Source organism: Camelus ferus, chromosome 17 (assembly GCF_009834535.1).
Source record: "Camelus ferus isolate YT-003-E chromosome 17, BCGSAC_Cfer_1.0, whole genome shotgun sequence".
Classification (NCBI taxonomy): Eukaryota; Metazoa; Chordata; class Mammalia; order Artiodactyla; family Camelidae; genus Camelus; species Camelus ferus.
Window position 1 is genome coordinate 23,666,142 of NC_045712.1, and position 19,129 is coordinate 23,685,270.

The 19,129-nt window shown below is 57.7% G+C and overlaps 1 protein-coding gene across 12 annotated transcripts in view; it reads right to left on the reverse strand.

The window, feature by feature from the left end:
• Positions 1–19,129, reverse strand: part of DNAH1 (dynein axonemal heavy chain 1) — a 70,438-nt gene that overhangs the window by 31,589 nt on the left and 19,720 nt on the right. For all 12 annotated transcript variants that reach the window (XR_004312143.1, XR_004312142.1, XM_032458351.1 and 9 more), the window contains 22 exons: positions 16,501–16,658; positions 15,449–15,660; positions 14,456–14,754; positions 12,849–12,999; positions 11,907–12,100; positions 11,587–11,812; positions 10,985–11,104; positions 10,525–10,607; positions 9,278–9,419; positions 8,794–8,949; positions 8,228–8,426; positions 7,895–8,148; positions 7,092–7,304; positions 5,407–5,571; positions 4,807–4,928; positions 4,571–4,676; positions 3,827–4,006; positions 3,062–3,202; positions 2,292–2,455; positions 1,937–2,050; positions 1,076–1,264; positions 683–788 (listed from right to left, as the gene is read on the reverse strand). Coding sequence is in view for 10 of the 12 variants with exons in the window: in XM_032458351.1 (XP_032314242.1) it covers positions 683–788; positions 1,076–1,264; positions 1,937–2,050; positions 2,292–2,455; positions 3,062–3,202; positions 3,827–4,006; positions 4,571–4,676; positions 4,807–4,928; positions 5,407–5,571; positions 7,092–7,304; positions 7,895–8,148; positions 8,228–8,426; positions 8,794–8,949; positions 9,278–9,419; positions 10,525–10,607; positions 10,985–11,104; positions 11,587–11,812; positions 11,907–12,100; positions 12,849–12,999; positions 14,456–14,754; positions 15,449–15,660; positions 16,501–16,658 (3,694 nt within the window). In the remaining 2 variants the exon portion in view is untranslated. The remainder of the gene's footprint in view (positions 1–682; positions 789–1,075; positions 1,265–1,936; positions 2,051–2,291; positions 2,456–3,061; positions 3,203–3,826; positions 4,007–4,570; positions 4,677–4,806; positions 4,929–5,406; positions 5,572–7,091; positions 7,305–7,894; positions 8,149–8,227; positions 8,427–8,793; positions 8,950–9,277; positions 9,420–10,524; positions 10,608–10,984; positions 11,105–11,586; positions 11,813–11,906; positions 12,101–12,848; positions 13,000–14,455; positions 14,755–15,448; positions 15,661–16,500; positions 16,659–19,129) is intronic.

Sequence of the window (19,129 nt, forward strand, 5' to 3'; positions counted from 1 at the left end):
GGTTGCCCCTCCCCCACCCCTCATTGATGCCCCTGTCCTGGCTATAGCTGGTCAGCCTAGACTGGACCCCTGACCATGGGTTGGCTCCTCTCTCAGGATCTAGTCTAAGACCTCTGGTCCCAGTGGCCTCCAGGTCCTGGCTCCCTGAGGTCTTCACACATCTCCTGCTTTCCACTCCTTCCACCCCCAATCCCTGGCACTGATTCCCCCAAGACCTGAGCAAGTCTGGCTCTGACTGGGACCCAGGGCCCTACTGGGGTGGGGCTGGGGCACTGCCCAGCCTCCTAGCTCTGATCTCCGGAAGAAGACCTCTGACCACCCTGAATAAGGCTAGAGGAAGGAACAAAGGCTGGGGCTTTACATTAAGCTCAGGATGTGAGGAAGGACCCCTTCATCCACCACAACTTGGCCTGGGAGATGTGCCCAGAGTGAGGTGGGGATGTGGGGCTCCCTGAATTGCTACAAAAATCCCCCAGAGGCAGCTCTGCCAGAGGGGTGTGGGGTCACGCCCAGGCCCCAGTGAGAAGAGAGAGGTTGGGCCCAGGGCAGGCCCAAGTGCCTGGCTTCTCACTCTGCCAGTGTGGGGAGTCACATGGTGGTGTGAGCGTGGTGGGTCTAACTGAGGTGAAAAAATGGCAACTTGAAGTAGGTGTGGAGGTGGGTAGCACCCCCGGAGGCTCACCCGCTGCTGCTGTGCCTTCTGGATGGTGGTGATCTGCTGTGCCACCACGGATAGCACCTCGATATCAATGCGATTGAACTCATCAAAGCAAGCCCAGGCCCCAGCACTAAGTGAGGGGAAGACATTGGGGGATATGAGTTCAGAGCCCCCCCGGCACCTCCAAGGGTCCCCTCTGACTCTGCTGGGAAAGAAGCCCTCAACAGCCATCTCCATCAGCTCAGCCACAATCCTGTCGCCCACCACCCCATCCCAGTGCCCTCCAGGAGCCGAGCCTTTGACTCCTGTTATCCTGTCCCATCCCTCCACCATCTCGTGAGGCTCCTCTAGGACGGCGTCCCCAGGAGAGCTCAGCTTCCCTGCCCTGTTCTGTGCCACCAGCATGCCCAGCCTCACCTGGCCAGGCCCTTGAAGAACTTGCCCATGGCCATGAAGTCGAGCTGATCGGAGCAGTTGAACACAACGGTCTGGATGGCCAAGGCCTTGCCCAGGTCTTTTGTGGTCTCAGTTTTCCCTGTGCCAGCCGGGCCAGCGGGGGCACCCCCAAACTTGAGGTGCAGGGCCCCAGTCAAGGTCAGGTAGCACCTGCAGGAGTGAGAGGAGGTCGGCATGAGCCATGCACCTCCTTTGGGAGTCCCACAGACATGGGGAGAGAGAGCCCCCTACCGTCTTGGACCCCATGGAGGGGCAGATCCTGCTCCTCCCCGACTCTCCAGGCCCCAGATGTGCCCAGCCCTGGTTGCTGGGGTTAGGAGTGGAGGGAGCCCTTGGTCATCTGACCAGTGTTCCCCCACCCCACCCCAAGGCCCTGTAGTACGTGGCTAAATGGAGGTCACCAGAGGAAATGACTACTTTAGAAAAGAAGTGTTCACTTTATAAAGGGACTCACCCACTGTTTCTCTCAAGATCAATTCCCCTGGCAGGTTGGAAGGAGGATCTGACTGATAAAGTCAGCGAAGCCCACACCCGTTAGATGCAAACTGAGCACCACGAGTGCTAAGAGTTTTACATGTCAGCTCATGAAACTCTCATAACCACTCTGAGGAGACTGCAGAGGAAACTGAGGCACAGAGGGGTTAGCTACCTGCCCAAGATTGCTCAGCTTGCAGTGGGCAGAGACAGTTTTGAACCCAAAGCCTGAGCTCCTAACCTTTGAAGAACTGGTTCATCGTGGACTGACGGCACCGTGTGAACCCCAGACTCCTGGGCCAGCCAGAGCTGGAGGGAGAGGTCCAGTGTGGGAAGGAGAGTGCTCACCTGTCTGTGAGGGGCGTGATCACCAGCCTCCCACTGTTGCCTAGGTACTCATAGCCATAGATGAACTCGGCATTCACGGCCCGGATGTACAGGTTGTTATTGGTCCAGTAGTACCTGGCATTGCGAAGAGATGGGTTCCCAGGCCGTGTGGACCGTGGGCCACTGGGCAGGGTACGTGGTTGAGGAGAGGTGGTTCTCTGGGGGAATAAGAGCACCAAGGCACCCCACCCAGCTTGCCCCAGGACCTTTAGGGCAGGGACCAGCCTGTTGTAGTTGACTCTCCACCCTCCCTGGCCCCCTCCTGCTGCTGCTCTTGCCCTGGACGTGGCTGGGCCAAGGATGCCTGCCTCCTCACCTTAGCTGAGAGATCCACTCAAAGTCATTCACACTGACCACGTTCTCCTGGATCAGCTTGTACACCACATCCTTGGCGTGGACCTCAATGACGATTAAGGCCGACAGCAGAGCTCGTTGCATGCGGGACAGCTTCCCCCGCACCAGCGCCACCAGGTCACTGAGCTGCAGGAGTCAGGGGACACCATCAGGGGTTGGCAGGGCCACGCTGCAGGTGGGCTTCCTCTTTCCTTGCACACAGGATGGGTTTCTGTCAGAAACAACCCTCTACCTTGGGGGTTTCTGATGGCCTGGGATGTGAGGGGTACAGAGACCAGGCAGGGGGAGGGAGGACAGGGCACTGGTCATGTGGGAAGTCTGGTAGGGAAGTGAATAAAAATAGAGACACACACATGGCACCTGCCTCCCTGCCGTGTACAGTGTTGAGGCCCAGGTTGTGGGGCCTCGGGAGGAGCTCAAGGAAGGAGTATGGTGAGGAGCTGGTGCACAGAGTGAGGACAGGCCATGGGACAGTCCAGGAGGGCTCCAGGTATGAGGCTCCCACCCTGACCATCGGGACAAGGGTACCTGCCTGGCCTCAGAGCCCCCATCCCTCCCACGTGACTGGTCATGAGACACTCATTTTAAGGGTGTCTGACCTTTCACTCTTTGATTCTAACCCGGGACCTCTTCTGGGATCATTACAGGACAAAGCTCCTGTAGTTACTGGGCTCCTCCAGGGTGTGGGGTGTTTGTGGGGAGCAGATGGTGACCCCCCTTCTTGACTCCCACCTGCCGGGCAAGCTGGGGGAACAGCTGGTTACTGAGGTTGCTGGCCTCCAGTGCCTCTGCCACCTCCATGGTCCAGTAGGTCTGGCACCCAGCAATGGTCACCTGGCCAGGCCAGTTCAGAACCCACTGAGTCCTGGGCATCTAGGAAGACAACACAGGCAGGGTTAACCTAAGCAGCCACCAACCTCGACCCTGCACTCTTTTCCCCTTAAAAGTCATCTGTCCTTATCGGCTCAAGTTGTTAATTCCACCTCAAAAGCATTAAGCTCTGGGCCTCTTGGGGTTGGGCAGAGTTATCACCTCCTCAGCAGAGGAGACCTGGAAGCAGAGGGGTTGGAACCCAGGATTGGGGAACAACAGTCCTGGGTACAAATCCTGACTGCCACCTGCCAATCACATGCCCTTTGGGCAGAAAACAGAAAACATCTCTCAGCAGATTTGGCAGGATAAGGCTTAAACCCCAGGCCAGCTGCCAATTGTGGAGCTGAGAGAGGTACTGTGGGTGAAGCCCCAGCCCAGGCCCTGGCACACAGTGAGCACTTCAAAGTCTCACTTTCTGGAGCATGTTTCCAGATTCCTCCCTGAGTGGGCTCAAGGATCCCCGCCCCCAGAGACCTTCTAGCTGACTGGAGTCAGGGCTGTAATCTGAGGATGAGGCAGGTAGGCAGCCCGGCCCCTGTGATGGAGCGGAGAGGCACTGGGAAAGGGGCAGATGGGAGGACGAGCAGTTTCGGAGGCTGCGCTGGGAGGGGAGGCACAGCTCACCGTGGGGTAGGCCTTGATGGCCCTCTCAATGATGTCCCGCATGCTGGCCTTCATGCTGTGCTCCACCTCCCGCAGCCAGTCCTCCACATTGTTGGATGGGTAGATGGAGAAGGACAGCTGCACCTCCTCACCCTCTGCCGAGTACATATGTGTGATCTCCAGGTCCTCCTGGAACAGCAGCTGTGGGCAGGAGGCAGCGAGAGGGGTTACCGCAGGTGTGCCCAGAGGCCCTGCCCACCACAGCCCCACTGCTGACACCAACTGTGCCCTCCACCTTCAGAAGAGAGTTCTGCCCCATGAGCATCTACCTTGGCTGAGACTTCCCTGACTGCTTGTGGGCAGAATGGGTCTGCCTTGTCCCCAGCTGTGGCCTAGCCCACTTGGAGAAGGAGGCTAATCCTGCCCTGTGTGTCACCCTCCTGCTCGGGCCTGTGTGGCCTCCCTTGTAGATGAGGATGAGGGCAAGGAGAGTCAGGAACCTCTGGCCTCATGGGTCTCTCAACCTAGCCAGTACCTCAGTGTACTGGGGGGACAGGGCTCCCCGAGAGGAGTTGCAAGCCAAGGGCCCCCCAACCCTCAGCCAAGGTTTCTGCAGTTGACTTTCCTCCCACAGGCCCTAGGGTATGTCTCCTAGGGTCAGGAATCTCACCTGCCACCTCATTTCCTGCTAAAAAGACTTAGGGTGAGAGAAGAGGTGTCCTCCCTGGGAAGATGCCTCCATGAGCCCCTGGCCCAGTTACCCACCTGGGCAATGTTCTCAAAGCACTTGCGCAGGTGGGGCTGCACAGCTGTGGGGTCCTTCGTCTGGGACAAGATCTCTAGTAGCTCATCGTCAGACAGGAAGTAGAATCTGCCAGGGGAAGAGTGGGTCGGGCAGCCCCTGGGTCCCAGCTGCCCCAGTACTATTGACATCCTTGCATCCCAGCCTGGTGGGGTGCACTGGACCCCTCCAGCTTGTGGGTAGGCCCAGTGGTGCCCACCTGGGGAAGGCGCTCCGCTTGGTCTCCAAGTATTCGCTGAGGCCCTTCTGCACCATGTCCAGCAGCTTGTTGCAGTCCCGCAAGCTGTCCAGCAGCCTCTGATCAGAGCACACATTGATCACCTGTGTGGCCGGGGAAAGAAAAACTGGAAGTGAGTGTGGACCAACTGGGAGGCAGCAAAGTGGGCTCAGAGAGCACCCATGCATGCCACCTAGAGACCCTCAGTGGGACTTGGGAAGGGGTGGAGGCAGAAAAATGTCCCCAAGCCAGGGGCTGCATCCATCACCGCTGTCGGTCCCACAGAAAAAAAAATCTATGGCCAAAAAAACTAGGGTTAAACAAAGCCAACGAGTTTGATTTTGCTACAGGACTTGTCAGCGCCTTTGAAATACTAATGTGGACTGCAATTCTCTAAGAGGAAAATCATCAAGTGTTGTGTTTCTGAGGAGTGTCTCACAAGACTGGGGAGCTCACTCAGGGGGACACAGGCCAAGACCAAAGCCTTGGACTTGTCCTCCAGTCTTTCTTGTTTGGGAGAGGTGAGACCAGGAGGTGCCCCGGTGGTCCCAGCTGCCCCCTCCCATCCACTTGCGAGCTCACCTCCCGGTTCTCGTAGGCATTCTTCATGATCTTCCTCCAGATCCGCTCCATTGTCTGGTAGCGCTTGCTCTCCACTGGCAACTGCCGGTTGATGTCCTCAGAGCTGAAGATGGGCTCCAGGTAGAGCCAAGCCCGCTGACAGTTCAGCCACTCCTCCAGTACTTCCTGGACAGGGCATGGACTGTTAGGGCTTGGAGTCTAAGTTGGGTCCTGTCCCCTACAACCTAGATATTTTATCCCACCAGAGTTCTGGGCAGAACACTGGGCACCAGAGCCAGTGTCGATGGGAAATTTCCAGATGGTGTGTCAGTCACAGTGCTCCAGGGAACAAAGAGCCTGCATGAATGCCTGTCCTCCAGAGATACCCCAAGGCCCTCACAGGATGCTCACGCCTCCAACAGAGCAGAGGATCTGCTCTTCCCTATGAGAGAACTATGCCTGAACCAGCAAACCCTGAAGCAACAAGGAGAGTCCAGTGCATGAAAGACCTAACCAATCTCCTCTCCTGGGAGGACTCTGGGTCTATGACCCCAGCATTCTTTGAGGTATACTGGGACTTGAGCTTGAGATCCCTAAAATATTCTCTAAAACATCAATCCAAGAGTGAGACTTCTTTAAAACAAGACACTTTCCCCTCTGCCTCTAAATTCCCCTTTCTGAATTTATCTGTTGTCTTTTCCTCTCAGTGCAAACTCATTCATTCATTTGTTCATGCTCTTTTCCATAAGATGCGTTCTGTGGCCAGCTCTGTGCCAGGCCCCTGCCAGATTCATGTAGGCACCAGGGAAATAGAGGAGAATGGGGTGTGGTTCCTGCCCTTGAGGAGCCCACAGTCCACTAAACGACCAGTTCTGCCTCTGAATCACCAAAGACCCAGCATGTGTGATGAGCTCTGTCAGAGGCATCAACCAAGGGCCTCGACGGGAGCACTGTGCAGGTGGGTGTGGGGGAATCAGTGAGGGCCACTTGATGCTGAGCCCTGGAGGAGTTGCAACTCTAGTTGGAGAGGACAGCATGAGTGAAGGACAGAGACTCAGGGACAATGCTGGCAATCTCAGGCATCCCTGGGTGATCCGAGGGGCACACAGGAGGCCCCCCTCACTCAGCTACTGGCCTTCACTGGAGGTTTCTGAATAGCTCCCAGAAAGACCCCAGGGAAGGGGCTGTCGGAAACACACCTGGAGGCCTGGCCCTGGGACTGACCTCCAGGGCTCTGCAGGTAACCTGGCCACCAGTCTTGAGAGCCCTGAGCAGCAGTCCCCAGTGCCCTGGCACCTTTACCCCGAAGCCAGCTCCAAATAAGATGGGAGTGGGAGGCTCAGGGCATCATGGTGTCCAGCCCAAAAAGTCCTGAGACTGGAAGCACTCATTATCTCAAGCCCAGGCAGCCCTTTAGGGGTGTGCTGGCAGCTTTCATGCCCCTTCGTAACTGCAGCTTTGGACCAAACACTGGGGGGAGGGGGCCTACCCCCATGTCCTGAATTACCTCCTCCAGCAGCTGAACCTCAGAGATAGGGAGCCCCCTTCTAGTCCCCCTCCTCTGACTGAGAGGCCTACCAGAGAGCCAGGGCCTCTGCAAACCTGGGCAAGGCACTTCACCACTTCCAGCCCCACGCAGACACCACAAAGAGCCATCTTGGGACAGGGTGTTTCGGGGGAGGTGGGGGGGGACAGGCAGGGCCCACCTGGGTCAGCTTCAGCTTGTTCTCCCAGGAGTTGATGCGCTGCTCGAAGGGCTTCTTGTAGGGCGAGAAGGACATGCTCTGGGTCATGACGATGTGGTCATCGAGCAGCTGTGAGGCCTCATCTGGGCTCTTGAGGATGTAGGTCTCTGTCTCCTTGTAGGGCATCACATTGAACAGGATGGTAGACCACTCCTTCTCCATCTTGTCCAGTGCCTGGGGTGGGACAAGTCAAGACTGGGTCCCAGGAAGGAGCTAATCCACAGTCTGAGTGGTGCTGGGCAGGGAAGGGCAGGTTCTGCCCAGCCATGACCTTCACTTGGGCCACATTCTGCCAACTCTCAGCTTGTCTGGTCAATGAATCCCTCTACAGGTCCTCGTCAGAATCCAAGGCCAACTTGCTCTCACACGTGGTGCATTTGTATAACATGCATGTACAAGTGTGTTGGGAGGCAGCTAAGGCGCTGGGTAGGAGCTCTGGTCCCAATTCTAGCGCTTACTGGCTATGTCACTCTGGCCAGTTACTGAACCTCTCTGAACCTTAATTTGCTCACCTGTTAAATGAGGGTAATGCTATTGGCTCCTTTGTGGGAGAAGAAGCACTCTGAGAGGAATAACTGAGTAATAACAGGGATGGTGGACACTGTGCCAAACACTTCACATACATTATTAACTCACTTAATAGGCTGCACCTCAATCCGTGCGCCTGGTGACTGACCCCAGGGATGGGGCCGGGAACTGTCAGCCTCCTATACCATTGGGCAGCACGTGGGTGGGGCAAAGCAGGCCTGCTGGTGGCTGCCCACCTGCTCGATGGCATACTCCTTGCCAGCCACCTCGGCCACCTTGCTGATGCTCTCGATGTGGTCCTGCAGGTTCATCTCAAGACAGCGGGCGAAGGTCAGGTTGGCCTTAGGCCTGACATTAATGTTAATCTCATTGGACAGCACGTCCCAGTGCCTGTTCCTCATGCCAGGGTTGCGCAGCCCCTGGATCAGCGGGATGTATGGCTTGAACTCCTCGATGCGGGCCCGGATATCTAAGGCCACGTCCTGGCAAGCTGCGGGGCAGGGCAGGCAGGGGTGAGAGGCAGCTGGCAAAGGCCGGGAAGGAGGGCACAGGTGGGTTGGGCTGCCTACCTGGGACATCCTTGAACTGCTTCACGCACTTGTGCATGGTCTTGAAGGACTCGATGACATTTTTCTCCAGCTGCTCCGCATCAATGGCTGACAGGGGATCATCCATCCAGCTCTCAGACCAGCGCAGCCAGTCGGAGGCTGTGGTCCAGAGGTCCAGGTAGGGCTGGAACTCTTTCACCATCCTGGAGAGCTTGTCATACTGCAGGGGCAGAAGAGCCAGGGCTGTGTCAGGATGCTCCCCAGTCTCTCCAGGTTGCTCCTTCTTGGGCCCCCTCCTTGCTTCTGGCTGCTGTCCCTGTGGACTCAGGCTTCACCTCCCCTCCACCTTCCTCTATGGGCTCTGGGCTCTGAGTGGCTGAGCAAGGCCTTCTGCTTGGGTCCAGCCAGCCTCCCTGACCTGGGGGCCAGGGGTGGGTGAGCTCCTCTCTGCAGCCTGCTCCATCCAGCCCCACAAATGTCAGGGCCCTTCCACCTGGCAGCTGGCCTCACATGTGGCTGCAAATACCAGGGGCTCTTCCTTGAACCCTTCCCAGAACAGGGGGCCAGCGTGCCCAGGGGAGGCCTACATTGGTGATGGGCAAGCCAAAGATGCGCTCGCGGTTGTTGTAGAGCATCGCCAGCTGCTGGCAATCTTTCAGCTGCTTCTTGACCCGTCGCACCTCATTGGCGATCTCATGCGCTCGCACAATCTCCACGTGGGTGGAGAAGCCAGCTACCACCAGCTGCAGGCCAAGGAGCCAGGGGTCAGAGGCCTCCATGCCCCGACCTAGGCCCATGCCTCCCAACGCACACCCAGGGAGCCTGAGGACCCCAGGACATCATCTCCCAGTTCTGAGGGGGCTTTCTTTTCCTGGAGCAGTTCCTGGCCTGTCACAAGCAGCTGACCACCCCACAGTAATACAGCAAGGTCAGAGGCAGACCCAATGCCCTGAACACCCACTGGGCCACGAAGACACAACAAAAGAGGTGGGGGTGTGTGTGTGTGTGTGTGTGTGTGTGTGTGTGTGTGGTGGGGAGCCAGTCCCCACAGAGCCCTCAGCCCTGCCCCACCTGCAGCCCTTCTAGTTTCTCCTGGAAGTTGTTCTGATCCATGATCTGGATTTTCCGGAACTTCTCCTCATCTTCAATGTGCTGCTGCCGCACCATCTCTATCTGTCCAAGGATCTTAGCAGGCCAGTTGCTGGCAGCCCATCTGGATAGAGCAGGGGTAGGGAATGGGGGGAGGGGAATGTCACACTGAAATAGTGTGGTGGGCACGTCAGGGCTAAGGGGAGGATGGGGGAGCTGGGTGGTAGCTGGAGCCAGTCAGGGCCAGGCAACTGGGAAGCAGACGTGAGCTGGGAGGCAGTCAGTATCACCACTGCCATGCAGGTCTGCCTGGAAGGAGAGGCAGTTCCTGCTCTGGGATTGTGGGCTGGGAGCTATGGTCAGCATCCAGGGAGAGGCACACCCAACGTGCCCACTGCGGTGTTGGGACAAGGAGAGAGTGGTGTCTGAAATGAGAGAAGGGATCCTGAGTTTCCGTCTTAAATCTCAGGTCTGAAGGAGCCTCACCTCAGATGAGGCAAAGGGACAGCCTCTAGCCTGCACTTCCTTTGTGCCCAGCCAGGGCCCCCAGATCAGCTTCCTTCATGTCAGATCAACTCCCTTTGCTGGCTGACATGGGGGCCCTATGGGCTTCAGGGATTCTGCCTGCAGCTGGCCTAGGGCTTCAGATCCTGGGGTAGGCCCACCATGAGTGCTCGGGAAAGCAGCTGCCTTGGGGCCCCTGGGCAGGGCTCCCAGGAGAATGCCAATCTCTCCTAGGCCCTGGTGACCAGGAAGCATCCCTGTCTGTGAGGCAGGCCGGTCAAGGGGTCTCTGGGCCTCAGTAGGGCGGTCCCAATCTGAGGCTGTTTCCCATGAGGCTCCTCAGCTGAGTGGGAACAAGTGCTCCTCCCCAGGGACTGACCACTGGGCTGGGCTCTGCCTTCTTTCTGTGTTCCCCAGGACCTCCAAAGGCCCTAACCACAAGCAAGGGTATCCCAGGCCCAGCGAACATGTGTGTCAGGCAATGACAGAATAGAGAATGGAGACAGGGTGGGGGGCACCAGAGTCCCTCGACCAAGAGGCCCAAGTGATTTTCTTCTGCCCCACTGGCCACCTGGCCCTGGCCTGCGTGAAGCCATGGCCTCTGGCATCTCCGCAGGGCATTGCTGGTGTGCCCGCATCGCCCTTGGCCGCCATGGCTCAGCAATTCCTCCCTCACCTCCTCCTCTCCACCACCCGGCTGGTGTGGGAATCCAGCTCCCACTCACTTGTCATTGAAGTCATCTGTGCTGAGGTTGTAAAGGAATTCATCCATGACCTGGTAGTCATCCATGATCTTCACGATCCGCTCCTGCAGGGACAGGCAGTGATGAGTACTATGTGAGCTTAGGAAGTGGGGGCTCCCCAGAGTGGTTGGGTCCTAGGGAGAGGCTGCTCTCTTTCAGAGATAGGAGGCCTGGGGCAATGGCAGAGGTGTGGGATGCAAGGCCAGCATTGGGCTCAGGGCTCCAAGGGCCGTGGTCGCCAGACCTCCAACCTCCAGCCCCCTAACCATACCCTCCACCTCCCTGACCTCCCCGACACACAGCTCTGAATCTCCATCGTGCACCCAGTCTCATTACCCTCAGAGCCCACCCATCCTCTGTGTGTCTACCTCACCCCCAGTCTCCCAGCTCCTGCTCTCCCAGCCCCTGTCCCTAGCCCCCAGGCCCCATGTGCCCGCCTCACCTCCAGCCCCACCAGTTTCTCCGGGATGCCCTTCATCCACTCACGGAGCTCAGCCAGCTCCTCGATGCTGTTGGGCTTCTCATAGATCTTGCGGCTGATGCTGCGGAACTCCTCACAAATCTGGCAGGAGGAAGAGGGCGCTAGGGAGGCCGCGTGCCCTTCCCTTGCCTTCCCTGGGGCCTGCTCCTCCTTCTTGGTTCCAGTGTCCCTGGACAGGGAACTGCCCCCACTCCACCACCTCCTGCAGTGCATCCTGAGAAAGGGCACTCCCAGCCAGCTCACTGCAGGGCTGAGGGCCACCTAGCGTGCTCTCCCCTCCCCAGCCTCCTGCACCTGCACACTCTCAGCTCCACAAAATGACCCAACTCAGGGTGTCCTCTGAGGGGTTCCCAGGTCTTTCTAAGTCCAGGGAAAAACATAGCAGCCCTCACTTCCTAGGATCTCCCATTTGACCCCAGGCAGGGTCAAGGCAAGGTGACTTCCAGATACTTTCACAGGCTTGGATGTCTGCAGACACCCATGAGCCTCGCTCGTGGGAGTTCACTGTGTATGTGAGGGGGCGTGTGGGTGTGGTTGCTGCGGCCTGGCAGGTGGGCACTTACATCATCCACCTCCTTGTGCAGGTTCTTGGCCAGGATGTCCAGCATGGAAGTGGCCAGGGCCTTGCACTTCTTGGACAGGCTCTGCTTGACGTTGTCGACATTGATGTAGAAGGGCCCAATGATGATGCTGCTGGGCAGCGAGCTGTCCAGGACCTCTTTCTCCTGCAGGTGGGTGAGCACCACCTCCCGCACCTCCTCAGCTGACGGGCACTGCATCTGGGAGGCCCTGTGGACAGTGGGCACCCATGAGGGGCAGGGAGTGGTGAGAGGGTTGGCAGGGGTCACACAGACACGCGGACACACTCAGGACACGCACGCACTTGAGGAAAGTGGCCACATCGTTGTTGTTTAGCTCCAGGTACTTCCTGTACTCCTTGGCGTAGGCCTGCAGTGGGATCATGGACTTGCGGATAGCGTTGGCGATGATGGCCCGCAGCTCCTCCACCAGCGGCTCGTGAAGCCCCACCGACTCCAGCAGGGGGTTGCCGCTGATGAAGATGTCCTCCATCACCAGCTGCAGAGGAGGGGGGAGGGGCACAGAGCTGGATGAGCCATGGGGGAGGCGGGCAGAGAGGTTGGAGGTGTGGTCCAAAGACAGTGGGCAGCAGTGTGGCCAAGCACGGAGAGCATGGTAAGGGGGCAGGAGAGAGGGTTTGCTTCCGTGTCTCTTAGAGGGGCTGGGGACTAATACAAGACGAGGGGCCCACCAAGGGGCAGCATCTTCCTCTGTCTTATCTGGCTCAGCCCCATGCCAAAGAAAGGAAAAGATGGGGCAACCAGGTCACTGATGGCTCTGAGTGACCAGCAAAAGAGGCAGGAGAGGACAGGGGTTATAGAGGCTCTTGGGCCTGGGGTAGCGGACTGTGCACAACTGTGCTGATGAATGGGGACTTTTGAGAAGCGGTCTCGAGTTCGGAGGTTGGTCTATGTCTACATCTTGAGCAAAAAAGAGAGATCAGGAGCTGGGTGGGATCTGGATCACACACGCCTGTGGCAGGAGTGAGTGAGTGAGACTAGTTCAAGTCGCAGGTCTGACTTTTAGCAGCTATATGACCTTGGGCGAAACTTCTCCAAGCCTCATCCACAAAATGGGGATGTTAATGGTTCCCAGTTCAGCTTGTGGTGAGGATTAAATGAGCTATTCAAGAATTACAGGGCTGAGCACACCGCCAGCCAGGTGGTGGGCTCATTATTAAGTTGAAGTGCTCTGACATTGTGGCAACCCTGGCACGAGGGCCCCGGGCCTCTAACTGTGGCTGTACCTTCTCCAGCTGGGGCACCGCGTGGGTGGCTAGGATGCCCTTGTCAAAGAGGTTAAGCAGAGAAGTCTCAAACTGCTCCAGCGGCGTGCTGTAGTGCACCCCTGAGGTGTCCAGCACTAGGTCCACGATGAAAAGGGGATTCTTCCGTGGCCTATGGGAGAAGTAGCGGGGTGGACTGTGGGCAGGGGCCCGAAGAGGCTTGCACATGGGAGGCCCAGCCCTCGGACTTTGCTTCCAGCAGGATGGTTCTTGAGCTTCTCCATGCACGAGATTTGCTTCTACTCTTTTCCCAGAAACCTCCCACTTACCAGAGAAAAATACCCAGACCAGCCAAACAGCCTCCTCCGTTCCTACCCCTTTCCAGGGGCCTATGGGCACCAGGGAGAGGGAGGACCTCCACGCGGTCCAGAGGTCATTAGGGCAGGTTGGCCAGACCCTGGGCACTTGCGATGCCCACGCTCTCCCTGGGAACACACCATGCTTGGCTCCGGATGCCCGTTACACGCCAACAACCCTCAAGCCTAGACCACAGACAAGCCTCCACCTGCGCTCTGGACTGCCAATCACTCACCACCCTAACCTCTAATGGGCATCTCAGATATTCTGTGTCCACTGACTCCCACCAGCCCCGCCAGGGCTCGGTGCTGGGGTGGACCCTGGGAGTCAGCCCTGTCTCCTCCTCTACTTGCCTCCCCCTACACGTCCTCCTGCAGCCGGGCCGCCCAGCACTGCAGCCCATGCACTGCCCCAAATTTGCCCACAGTCAGTCCCAGCCCCCTCACCCCTTGTCCAGACAATGGTAAGAGCCCTGGTCTGACTCCTCTTCTGCTTCACTCGTCCCCACAAATCCAGAGCATGGTTTTGGAATGTAATGCGGATAGTTACTTCCCTCTGATGCTGCTGACCATACTTAGAATAAATCCAGCCCCCAACCATGACCCCAGGAGGCTCTGGGTGACCTGGCCTGGTCCCTACAACCTCTCCCATGTTGTCCACCAGCCCTCCTTGCCCTCCCCACTCCAGCCGTAGCTGCTGGCTTTCCCTTCCTCAAGGCCCCCAAGTTCTTTCTCCCCTCCATGGCTCTGCACGCATTGGTCCCTTCACCTGGTGTCCCCTCCCCAGCATCTCCTCACGGCTGATTTCCTCTCAGTCAGTTCTTGGCTCAGATGCCACCGCCTCCCTGACCCTCATGCAATTCCTCCCCGCCCCAGTCTGTCACAGCCCCTGCCAAGATCAGCAATGACTGTCTATTATTTATTTGCTTGCTGTCTGTGCCCATGTGAGGGCAGGGGCCATGCCCCTCTTGTTCCCCGAGAACCCTGCCTGGTTCATGGCAAGTACTCAAAAAATTTTTTTTCCACTGAGGATTTCAGTGACTGATGAGAGGTGCAGGCCACCAGAAGACATGCCAGCCACAGCTGGTAGGACATTCCCAGCAACTAGGGTGGGAGCCAGGCTCCCCCTGCCATCCAGGACCCTGCAGTGCTGGGCACCCTGACCTTGGCTGCCCCCGTCCCCTGACTCTGCACCCAGCACCAACATAGCACCAGCGCTTGACAAGGAACAGTTCTGGTGTCGACAGGTGCCTCCGCCCAGCCGTGCCCCACCTGTAGGGGCTGATGATTAAGTCTTCACCCCAGACCATGTCGTCGGTGCAGTCCAGCACACTGCAGCAGGCATCGCTGACAAACTGCGAGAAGCTGGTGAGCGAGTCCTGCACCAGGAAGCGCAGCGTGTCCTGCAGCATGTACTTGAGCAGCTCCATCAGCTTGCGTAGCTTCGACATGAGGTATACCTCCCAGTTGGTCTCGTACAGGTTGTACCAGCCCTTGCTCATGTCGTGCAGGCTGCTGCGCATGGCCACCTTGAGTGTGCTGATCCAGCTGTCCTTGAGGAACATCTGCACCTGTGACAGCCACAAGTGGTATCGCACGGCTGACCGAGGGGCCTACTACCCGCAGCCACCACGCTCGGGACTCTGTGGAGTCAGATGACCACAGAGGGATCTCTCCCACCCTAACTTACTGTCAAGCCTGGCCAACGAACACCCCCTGTGACCCCTGGGGACCAGGGCTGCTCGGGGATGGGAAAGGGGGGAGGGAGGGGCAGCAGAAGCAGGGCTTTCCCTCCAGCCAAGGGAGAGACACAGAGACACAGAGAAGGAAGCAGAGAGAGACAGAGAGTGACCGAGGCGCAGAGTGGAGCCGAGAGGAGGAGCTTTCCTCCTAGGCCAGCTGGCACCTGTCTCCCACAAGGCTGCCCACCAACCCCCTACCCCTCCAATCTTCAGGTAGATATGGGGGTGCAAGGGTTCTTGCTCCCCTTTTCAAGATCGGGAGTCTGCTTCAGGGGCCACCAGTGTTGGGACGGAAGATGACTGGAAAGGGAGCCCAGCCTGGTTCTCCTTTTCTCTCCAAGATGAACCACCTCCCTTGGCGCCCACCCCAGCCTCCACAAGGTCTAGGGAGAGACAAGGGCTGGTTTTAAGGAAAGCACAGGTTCACAGCCTCACCCTGAGCTTCCTGGGGCCCCTGTTCTGTGCCCATCAGCTCTGAGGCCCTGGCCCGCTGCCGCCCTCCGTGCCCGGGATGCCCACACACCTGGGAGAAGGTCTGTGACTGAATTTGCTCAAACTCCTCCAGACGGCTGTACTTGGAGAGGCTTGAATGGAACAGGGACATGGCAGTCACCTTGTTGCACTCGGCCCGCACCTTGCTGAGGGCTGTGATGACCTCCGACCGTGTAAGCAGGGATACAAAGGTGAAGTCCGACTTCTGTTCCTGGAAGGGGTACTTGGGGACACTCACCAACCCTGCGGGGGTGGATGCCAAGGGCCAGCATCAGATTGGCCTTGGACATACCAGAGGTCAAGGCAGATCTAAGGGGTGTTGCTGGAGGGAAGAGATGCCTATGTCCCCAGAACCCTTCCTTTCCCACAGCTTACCTGGGGACCCCAAGGGCCTGCAGTGAGGTGCCCACTCTGGGATGGGTAAACAAGTTCCCTCCAGGTCCCTGTGGGTCACAGGCTCCTTCCAGGTGGATGAGAACTGTGGGCTTCCTCCCCGCACCCTCCCACTCATCCTGCACACAACCCCTGGAGCCAATCTGAGGCCTCCCCTGGAGCACCAAGAAAGGAAGATGTGGGCACCAGGGCCCTGGGAGAGCCCACAATCCACAGTCTACCCCGGCTTCCAGGGCACTTCATGCACGTGGAAGCTGGGGCTGGGAAACGAAATTCGCAGGGATCAGGGAGCTCAAAGTAAGGAGAGCTTGTGCTACTCTTGAGACTCAGTCTACCATGGGTCAAATGGGGCTGCAGCAATGCCAGCCTACTCTCATTACCGGAGAAAGAAAGGGCTATAAGTCTGTAGGTCAGCAAATCAGAGTTCTTTTCAACCACTTCTGGACAATTCCTTTCCTAGTCCACATTTGCCCTGATGCTTCTATACCACTCAGACCACTGTTCTTAAAAGAGCCTTCTTCCTCCCCACCCACCCCCAACCCCCACCCCCAGCTCTCCAGGCAGCTGGGGAAAAAAGGGGAGGAATGCTGGGGACAGGAGAGGTGGGTGTTGGTTTATAGGCCCCAGAGGGAGGGGTGGGAGGGGCTCGGACAGGGGTGTGGCCATGGGAATGCCTTTGTCCAGCCATACCTTGCCTGGGCACCTTCTCCTCCTCCTTATCAGGCAGGGTCACATAGGAGAATGTCTCAGGCTTGGAGGAGACAATTTTATCAAAGTTGATCTTGTTCATGCTGCGCTCATAGTCCAGGCTCACTTCTCTGCACAGACTGCTGAGGTGCTCCAGAACCCTGCCCATGGAGACCGGAGAGAGCAGGGTCAGGGGGGCTCCACACACCGTTTCCATGCTGCAGGCCAGCTGGGGCCCAGGCTCTGCTCTGCCGTGGACTTGGGGACATGAGTTTGGGGCCTCCTCTCTGCATTCATGGGCACACCTCCTACCCAGCCCCCCACCACCAGTACTCGTCGTGCCTCTTTAATGCCACCCCCTCAACCCTGCGTCACATCAGTCCCTGAGTCTGCTCATTTTGCTTCCCACTTCTCAGTGTCATCCCTAGGGCTTGGTCCCTTCACTCCTACACCTACCCACAGAACTCAAATCTGATCACATTTTTTTTTGGCTTAAAATCCATCCCTGGGTCCCTTGGGTTCTAGGGTAAAGCCAAACCTCTTACTGGGACCCAAGAGGCCCTTCTAGCTGGCTCTGGCCCCTCCTTACCCTCCTCTCAAGCCGCTGTCCTGTTCCCACCCAGCTCCAACCATAGGCAGCCCTCAGTTCCTGGAGGCACCGAGTTCTCACTCACCTCAGAGCCTTTGCGTACACTGTCCCCTCTAGTGGCCACATTCTGATTGATCCAGCCCCTACTGACCAGCCAGGGTCCTCCCTTCGGGTTTCTGTCCTGAGCATATTTTGCCCTCTCTGGATGACGGCACGCCCCATCTATGCTCCCAAGTGCTTCCCGTCTCTATACTCTTGCTCCCCACTGGTCCGTGAGCACAGGGTGAGGGACAGTGTGAGGGAAGGTTGTGTCCATCTCATGGTCACTCCTGCAAATCCTGGGACAGGGCCTGGTATTCTAAGGGATTCCCAGTACACAGGTGTTAAGTGCATACATAACAAAATGAACAAAAGCATGTCTGTGGCTCAGAGCCCCATGTGACCAGCTGTGAAGGCTGATGGGAGGAGGCCCATGCTATCCCAGAGCCCCACTCTGATCCACAGCATCCTTCACCTGGCCTGTCCTCTCTTTCTGTGTTTCTCTCCTTCCCAGCCCCACAGGCTCAGCTCAGGTGCCACTTCCTCTAAGAAGCCACTCCTGACTTTCACCTCCTGGCCCTGGGTTTCAATCACTCTCTGCATCCTCACCTTCCTGGTTCTCACACCCCAGCTAGGATGTGGACGCAGGTGGCATGGATCATGAGGAAAGGGCTTGGTGGTCTGGCCTTTCACTAATGGAGCAAGAGTGGGCAAGTGACCCGATCCGCTAGGCCTCAGGCTCCTCCCCGGGAAATGGGGAGGTGACACCACGTTTCTGGAGGAGTGGAGGCCCTGCCCTTGGGAGGCCCAGAGCCTGGTGCCCGGCAGGCTCCCACTGAGGGTCTGCTGGGTAAACAGTGAGGCAGTGAAGATACTAGAAGTCAGCCATGAAACACTTGGAAAAAGCCTCTGTTCCCCCAAACTGGCCACTCAGACACTCTGCCCAATGGCTGGCTCAGCCCCACTGCAGCCTGCCCACTAGTCCCTACTCTACACCTATGCTGGTTTCTGTTCAGGAACATATCCATCTTCCGTTGCCAATGCCAGTCCCTGAGAGTCAAGGGCAGGCCCCAGAGCAATAGAGGTATGGGGCAGGGAGCCCTGGGCCTGGAAGCACTGGAGTGCTGCCTACCCGCTGCCTGTAGCTCAGGGCTCTACAGGGGCACTTGCCACAGAGTTCCTTTGCTTTCATTTAGCAAATGTTTACTGGGTGCCTACAGTGTGTCAGCACCTGGAAGACTGGTGCTGAGAACCCAGGCTAAGTAAGGTGGCTGTGACACCATGACTGAGCCCAAAGGTGGGTGACCCCAGGTGACCCTCCACCTCACCCCTAAGCTAGGCTCTGAGGTCCAGAACACTGGGCCTGGGGTAAGCTTGCACATCATCTCCATGCTCTTCACACAGGCAGACCCTCTGAAGGCACTTCATTCACTCATTCATTCATTCATCACGCACTTACCGAGCACATGTTCCCTGTATGCCACTCTGTGCCGGGCACCTGACTGGGCTCCCCCCTCCCTATGGACAGCCTCTCTGTTCCTCGACATCATCCCTTCCATTATGTCTCCCTCCATCCCACCTCTGAGATCCTGACCACCTCAGCTCTGGTAACTACACCACCAGGAAATCTCAACTGCCTGCAGCCCACGTTTCACCAGAACAGAGGGACTTTGCTGGAGAATTTCACAGGCAGGGGACAGGTCTCACCTTCAAAAGGCTCTCAATATGGCCTAGAAATGCACTCCATCCCCCAAACCTAGAAGAGACTTTCTCACCTTCTCTGCAAACCCCACACTTGCCCATCCACTCCAGAGGGATGACTGCCTCATACTTCACCCCAAAGTCAGAACCCAACAGACATAAACAACGTCATCTCCGCCCACCTGCCCACTCGAGAACTGGCCTGTTTTCTGGACACTCCTTCCCCTACAATAGAAGGCAGGCCCATCACAAGCCTCCCTTAGATCTGGGCCCCACTGGCTCCGCCTCTTTCCAGCCACCTCA